Source organism: Beta vulgaris, chromosome 2 (assembly GCF_026745355.1).
Source record: "Beta vulgaris subsp. vulgaris cultivar EL10 chromosome 2, EL10.2, whole genome shotgun sequence".
Taxonomy (NCBI): domain Eukaryota; kingdom Viridiplantae; phylum Streptophyta; class Magnoliopsida; order Caryophyllales; family Amaranthaceae; genus Beta; species Beta vulgaris.
Window position 1 is genome coordinate 7,655,051 of NC_079203.1, and position 4,690 is coordinate 7,659,740.

Consider the following 4,690-nt stretch of genomic DNA (forward strand, 5'->3'; position numbering starts at 1 on the left):
ATGAATCCATGCTTGGATTAAAGTCAAACATACAGTGATCCCAACTGTGGAGGTCCGACTAGCCTCACCCAACTGATGATACAAGTACGCAAGTGTAGCCGACCCCCAGGAGAACGTGTGAACGCTATCTAGAGAACTGGCCTCAACAAGGTCAAATGGTCTCAACCTCGATCCACTCTTATCTGTGAACAAATAACACCCTAAAATCAACCATATAATGCCCGTCAGCTGTCTCTCCAATGGAGCAGGTGGCTCTACTGACAGAATCTCAGCAACCCCCTGTGCACTAATAGCACCATTATCCCAAAATGGACTCCCAAGGTCTGCAACTGTCCTACCGATCGAGTCAGCAACCTAACCCCTAAGAGCACCAGATGAAGTAGTGTCATGAACCAGGCACCCCTCAACTGGAAGATGCAATATATGCACTACATCATGCATCATGATCTTCATCTCCCTAAACGGTAGGTGAAAAGAACTCGTATCAGCTTGCCACCGCTCGACAAATGCTGAAATCAAGGGTGCATCAATGTGTGTGAACATAGTAAAAGGGATATGGTACAGAGACGTCCTACAAAGACGAGCCTGTATCAGTGGAGGCAATGTCCTAACCCACGTCCTCAAACGTGCACAAATAATCCTCTCTCGGGTCTGACACTTCAGGGGAATTCTATCCCCCACTCCCCAAATCTCCATAGCTACGTGTCCACTAAAACTAGGGATAACTGACCGAACCGTAGGTCCTCCTACAACTGGACTTGTGACCTTCCAGCTAAGGTCATCAACATCTTTCCCCTTTCCCTTTTGACTCTCAACAGCCGATGAACTCCCATCTCCCCGAATAAACCGCCCACTCCTACCCGTACGAACATTCCAACGATCATCAACCGTATGGTCTAGATCTCTCTCAAACTCCCGCATAAGTGCCTCGTGAGCATCATCACCGTAAAGAACATCCCCCCCTCATCCACATCCTGATGCTCCATTGCATCGTACGACCCACCAACACCCTCATCGTGTAACTGAAGCTGACGTCGCGACTCAGTCGGGTTCATCCGCGTCCTCCTAACAGAAGCGGAAACACCACATGAATCCGGATGACGCAATCCTGAATCCTCGTACTGCACAACGTGAAATTTGGGAAGCGTCTTTCCGGCAAATTGTTGAAACCCAGATGGCTATTTCATCAACAATTACTTTAATAAAATATTCCAATAATAATAATAATATTAAATATAAATATAATAATAATAACAACAACAAATGGCGGAGGTGCATGGTAATCCTTCGTCCTCGAATGGTCGAAAGCACTATTTTGTATCGAGTGAATATCAAAAAGGTTTTTCTATTCTCTCTTTCGACGTGGTTGATGAGGTATTTGTGAAGACAAGCGATGTTTTTATCCTTTTAAGGGGTTTTGCATCAAGGCTCCCACCAAAGTTACTATAGAAATGATATACTCCCTCCGTCCCAAAATATAGTTCACATTTCTATTTTGGGAGTCAAATTTTAAAAACTTTGACCAAATATTCTTACTAATGTATACAAAAAAACATATTCATGAGGGGTCTTGTTAGATTCGTCTCAATGTATAAATTCGTAATATCAACTTTTTATATTTTTTACTAATAAGAAATAGAAGATATTGTAGGTCAAAGGTACGTCTTGGAGATTGTGTAAAATGAAATGGGAACTATATTTTGGAACGGAGGGAGTAATTAACTTCTGCCTCGTATTATTTTGTAATTTGTACTCTCTCCTAAGCCTAATAAAATCTAGTTTACCCTGCTGTGTGGACATATATGACACATTGTCAGTGAACCACCATGTTAAATCCTATTATGTCGATTATCAAATTATTTGTTTCGCTAATTGCATTGTTACAACAGGTACCCTACCTTGTATAAGTTGGATAAGGATAGAATTTGGATGAATATTTGGGTTCTTGATGGGTATGGTCCTGCAGGGTCTTGGAACAAACAACAATCAATCTTATTGCCCCAAGTGATGTGTTCTAGCCCATAGTTGATGTTGCGGAACAACACGGATATTGTGTTTTGCAAGGGCCCCTATCCAGGAGAACTAAGCTTGTATAATTTGACTACACAAGAAATGGAATCGCTCCGAATTACTGGAGGTTTGGAGATTATTGGTTATACAGAGAGTCTAGTTTCTATGGCAAGATTAGTACGCCAACTACCAGCAACAGATCATTCTCGCTTGAAATTGCGCAGGATATTCATCAGCTGAAATTGCGCTGCCAGGATTAGTGCAGGATTGTCAAGAGGGTTCATCCATTGAAATGATGACCTTATTACAGCAACACTCGCCACCAGGAGCAGTGCAACCTGAAGATCATCAAGAGAATTCTGCTGTAGAAACAATAATGTTGCAACATTATTTGATGTCTCAAGGAATACAAATTCAAGAAAACCTTGAAGGAGATGATGATGATGATGATTCGTCCACTGACAGCGCTTTTTTGATACCTGACGGTCGACTAGATATTGATATTGATGCAGATATAAACCTTTTTTGCATTTAGAATAAAAGAGTGGGAAAGATTATGCGAGCTTTTTAGGAATTATCTATATATGTTTAAGATAGACTTTAGGGATAGAGTGTTATCCCTAATAGGACTCTAGATGCAGGATGTATATATATACTTGATTAACAACCAAAATTTCTTTCCAGTTTCTTGAATCAGAATCACATAATTTCCTTTAGGTTTCTTAAGTTAATCCAAGATATGGGTGATCATAGGAGAACATACGTTCATATTGCAATAGACGTAATCATAGATATCCTCGTAAGACTTCCCGTCAAATCTCTTCTACGCTTCAAGTGTGTTTCGAAATCGTGGCGAAATATAATCAATCGCCAAGATTTTATTGAACTCCATAGAAATCAATTTTCCAAATCAAACTCTAGTGGCACGGTCATCGTTCTAGGCCACACAACAAGAATGCGCGCTTTTAGCGTCTGAATTTACCGTCCGACACCATAAGCGGACGGTAAATTCAACATTACCGTCGGATAACAGTCAGTCGCAAATTAGAGTCCGTTTTCTAAAATTAGCATCCGTCTACGGAGCGGACGCAAATTACGTCCGTTTTGCGAAATTAGCGTCCAACTTTTAACCGGAGCTAATTAGCGTCCGATTTTAATTAATTAGCGTCTGAAAAGCGGACGCTAATTATAATCCATATTAAAATAAATCGACCATATATGTGGCAGCCCTTTACTCATTCTCCTCATATACGCGCCCAACTCCTCCTCATTCTCTCTTTCACTCAAACCCAACTCCCTCCCTCATTCTCTATTCTCCTCATTCTCTCTCTTCACTCAAACCCTAACTCCCTCTTATTCTCTCTCTCACTTACGCGGCCCTCCCTCTCCTCTCTATCACTTACGCGGCCCTCCTCCCCTATCTCTTCTCTTCGAACCCCTGCCATCCTTGCTTAGCATCGAAGATCCGGTGGGTTTTTGTCGACGCCGAAAGTGTTTGTCGCTCAGCATCGAAGATCTCCGCTTAGCATCGAAGATCCGGTGGGTTTTCTGGTTTTTTGGTTCGTGGGGTGGGTGGGTTTTCTGGTGGTGGGGTTTTTTATTATAAAATGTTTTTTTTATATTTTTGATATTTTTTTGTTTTTAGGGGGTTAGTATTGTGGTAGATTAAGTTTTTTAAGAACATCTTTGTCCTTTTTTTTCTATAAAAAAATCTATCTTCCGCTATAAAGATGTGATATATTTCAGTTTGATTTTTTTTTTAAAAAAAATTTGGGTTTTGTGGTTTTTTAATTTCGTTTTGTATTAATTTCGTTTTCTGTTTTTTTTTTAAAAAATTTATTTTCGATTTTGATTTTTCGTACTTATTTTTTGTCATTCTGATTTTTGATTATGGAGTTCGGATTTGAATAATTTTTCAGTTAATCTTTGGTTATTTTTCTTGTTAATTTGGTTGATTTTGGTTAATCTCATTTAATTATGCTTGGGTTAAATTTTGGTGTTAATGTTTTGTTGTTTTAATTCTATGGTTGCAGATCTTGGTGGTTGCAGATCAGATGTGTTCAAGGATTATTTGAAGAGATTGAATCCAAATATTAGTTGAATAGATGTATTTTCTTTTTTTGATAAGTGAATATAAGTAGTTTTGAAATACTCTCTTCCATATGAGAAGAGATTGGTTTTGTTTCATATTGTAGTTGATGTAATTTTTTTTTTAACATTTTAGTTCAAGTAATTTTGTTCTAGATATTACTGAGGGATGTAAAATATGTTGTATTTACCATAATAATTAATAAGAAGTACTTCCATTTATGTTTCATTTTCATGTTTCAATTTCAATGTTTTTTCTTTTCATTTTGTGTCCATTTATGTTTCATTTTGTGTTCACAGTATTAAGAGAAAAAGAAACTAGCTACTGAAATGGACAGGGTATATTGCACTGGACTGGACATTTAGCGTCTAATTTAGGCATTTAGCGTCTGATTTTCAGACGCTAATTAGCATCTGTCATTTCAGACGCTAATTAGCGTCTGAAAAGTCGGACGCTAATTAGGGTCTGAAAATCAGACGCTAAATGCAAAAATCGGACACTAAAATTTTAGCGTCCGCCTGTCGGACGCTAATCCAAGTATTAGCGACCAGGGGTTTCGCATCCGACTTTTAGCGTCCGTTGACGGACGCT

The 4,690-nt window shown here is 38.9% G+C and overlaps 1 protein-coding gene across 1 annotated transcript; it reads right to left on the bottom strand.

Moving 5' to 3' along the window:
• Positions 1-354: 354 nt before the first annotated feature.
• LOC104887548 (serine/threonine-protein phosphatase 7 long form homolog) lies at positions 355-921 on the bottom strand. Its single transcript, XM_010672200.1, has one exon. The coding sequence runs from the start codon at positions 919-921 to the stop codon at positions 355-357; it is 567 nt and encodes a 188-aa protein (XP_010670502.1).
• Between the last annotated feature and the right edge of the window lie 3,769 nt (positions 922-4,690).

What these genes read in the sequence shown, in the direction of transcription:
- LOC104887548 (XM_010672200.1), bottom strand. Translation starts at nt 921, where the DNA reads ATGCGGGAGTTTGAGAGAGATCTAGACCATACGGTTGATGATCGTTGG.